The sequence below is a fragment of the Montipora capricornis genome, chromosome 3 (genome assembly GCF_036669925.1).
Source record: "Montipora capricornis isolate CH-2021 chromosome 3, ASM3666992v2, whole genome shotgun sequence".
NCBI classification, from domain to species: Eukaryota; Metazoa; Cnidaria; class Anthozoa; order Scleractinia; family Acroporidae; genus Montipora; species Montipora capricornis.
Genome location: NC_090885.1, coordinates 27,496,412 through 27,498,920, shown reverse-complemented (window position 1 = coordinate 27,498,920; position 2,509 = coordinate 27,496,412). Strand labels below are relative to the sequence as shown.

General features: G+C 39.6%; 1 protein-coding gene across 1 annotated transcript in view; it reads right to left on the bottom strand.

Moving 5' to 3' along the window:
- Positions 1 to 851: 851 nt before the first annotated feature.
- Positions 852 to 2,509, bottom strand: part of LOC138040041 (gamma-aminobutyric acid type B receptor subunit 2-like) — an 18,830-nt gene continuing 17,172 nt past the window's right edge. The window contains exon 13 of the mRNA XM_068885836.1: positions 852 to 956. Coding sequence (XP_068741937.1) covers positions 852 to 956 — 105 coding nt within the window. The remainder of the gene's footprint in view (positions 957 to 2,509) is intronic.

Here is a 2,509-nt window from a genome sequence, read left to right as displayed (position 1 = left end):
GGTTTGACTCTGGTAAAGACACACCACTCTGTTACAATAAACAATGATGAAGATCGCTTATCTCGTGTTTACTCTTTTTTATCCCTTGAAGAAGTGTCCCAGAGCATTTAAAACGATAAATTCGTTTTATTCTGATGCTTTTCCAACTTTGATGAAACAACGCATTTTTGAAGACTCGGGTGTACTCGAACGAATACATTTGCAAGCAAGTTTCTCTAACCTTTCTGTTCTTTCCTCGGACGTTGTAGAGTTCGGATTGTATTCTACTGGGTTCGCGCGATCACGTCTAAATGCACTACGATTTTTACTTGGATGCCCCTTTCGATTAACATCAGATCGCTCTTTTGCTACAGCTTGATTCTCAATAGGTCCACTCATAAAGATTCGCTGCTAACTTGGCCTTTTGTAAAGTTCGCGGAGCGATCCAGTTCGGAAACGCTCAATGTCTTTTAGAGTGGGTCTACGGCGAACGGTGTGCGCGTTTGTGTGTGGTTTGAGCGTATTTGGAATCATAGTATTCATTTCAACTTTTGACAACGACACCGCCTTTTTGGAAGCCATCGCAAGCTATCAATTTCGTTCCCAGAAGCTCCGATCCTTTTGGTCAGCACCAGAGAGGCCATTCCGCGGGACAAGGGTAACGCAGGCCGTTAGATTTCACGCGTGCGTTTTAGAGGCACAACGGCGATTTGTGACTGAGCTGGCCAAGAGGATCGCAGCTCTGGGAACGAGAATGATGTGGAAAACAAAGCCTAATATAACCCAGGCCTCCTACGGCCTGCCAGGATAAAAAGGGAAAAAAGTGACGTTATTGTACGAAAGAAGATTGTTATTTACAAATGTATTGGCATCTATAGTTTCGCACTCACTTTTTGATGCATTGCCTGCGCCCTCCACGCCATATAACCACTGACTGTTGGAACGCGGTTACCGTCCTCTGTTCTCAAAACAATAATCTATGAACGATTACGGATAGTTTGGGACAGGCATACACTTTCATTTTTATGAAGGTTAGAGTTACTCAAATTGCAAAACAAACTCTTACAAAACGACTTCGGAACTCATGGGAGTGTACATCGAAAAGAAACTTGTATTATTTATTATATATAATTTTATTATATTATTATTATTATTCTTATTATTACTGTTATTATCTTATTGACAATAGATATTTATATGGCGAGCCTTACATACGTATGTTTGATCAATGCAAAGGGACTCATCAGAGCCCTTTCGGGTCACTCGTCAAACATCGCGTTTGAAGTCCCGCTACCAGCAAAATGAGGTTTGATGATCCATACGATGTTTTTGAAATTCATATTTAATCAATACATGTTTCGGATTGAAACATCATCCATCGTCAGTTGACAAATGAGAAAACAAACTAAACGTTGAGCAATAAATAGTGTAACAAAGTGAGATATAACCTGAATAATTAAGGATGAAGGCGAGAACAGAATAAAAACACACAACCCCGAAACCAAAACAGAAAAAACCAAACTGTTTAAGCTAAGAAAGGAAACTAATTAGTATGAAAGGGCTAAATTAAGATGTTGTGACTTGGCAATTTAAAGATGGCTGCTCCAAAGGGATATGCATGGCTTCTTTGATTTTCAATTGGAAACGTGTGGTAGCAGAGGCGAGGATTTAAAACAGTCTTCTGAACCCCGGGACGCGGACAATTTTCAGAACCTCTCAAGTGCTTAAATATGGGGGAAATGTTTGTCGAGGCGAGATGGTCACGGATGCGAGTGGCGGAATGTCTATTCGTTTCACCAATAGATTTTTCAAATCCTCGACTCTGCACCACACGTTTCCAATTGAAAATCAAAGAAGCCATGCATATCCTTTGGGAGCAGCAATCTTTAAATTGCCAAGTCACAACATCTTAATTTATACCTTTCAGACTAATTAGTTTCTTTCTTAGCTTAAACAGTTTGGTTTTTTTCTGTTTTGTTTCGTGGTTGGGTGTTTTTATTCTGTTCTCGCCTTCATCCTTTAAGTATTTCATGTTATATCTCACTTTGGTTACACTAGTTATTGCTCAAACTTTAGTTTATTTCTCATTTGTCAACTGACGATTGGATGATGTTTCCTCCGAAACATGTATTGGATGAAATATGAATTTCAAAAACATCGTATGGATCATCAAAGCGATATATTATTATTATCATTATTATTATTATTATTCGATTCGATTCTCTCCAGTTGTCGGGTGTTCTACTGGGTAGTGTTTATTGTGTCTCAGCAACTCCCCGTGGCTTAGAGACACAACACTTTCCGCAACAGGTGAGCAGTTCCAAGGATGGCCGATAATTGTACACTTCCAAGGAAATCAGGTACATCTAGCTTAACAAACCAGGTCTTTGCACCTTTTGATATGCTTCCAAGAGCACCAGTCGCGATAGGTATTATTGTGACTTGCGAGGCTCCATGAATCCTTCTGATTTCAAATGCTAGTTTCTGGTACTTTTAACTTTCTAATCTTCAGTTCGGATGATGTTCTGGC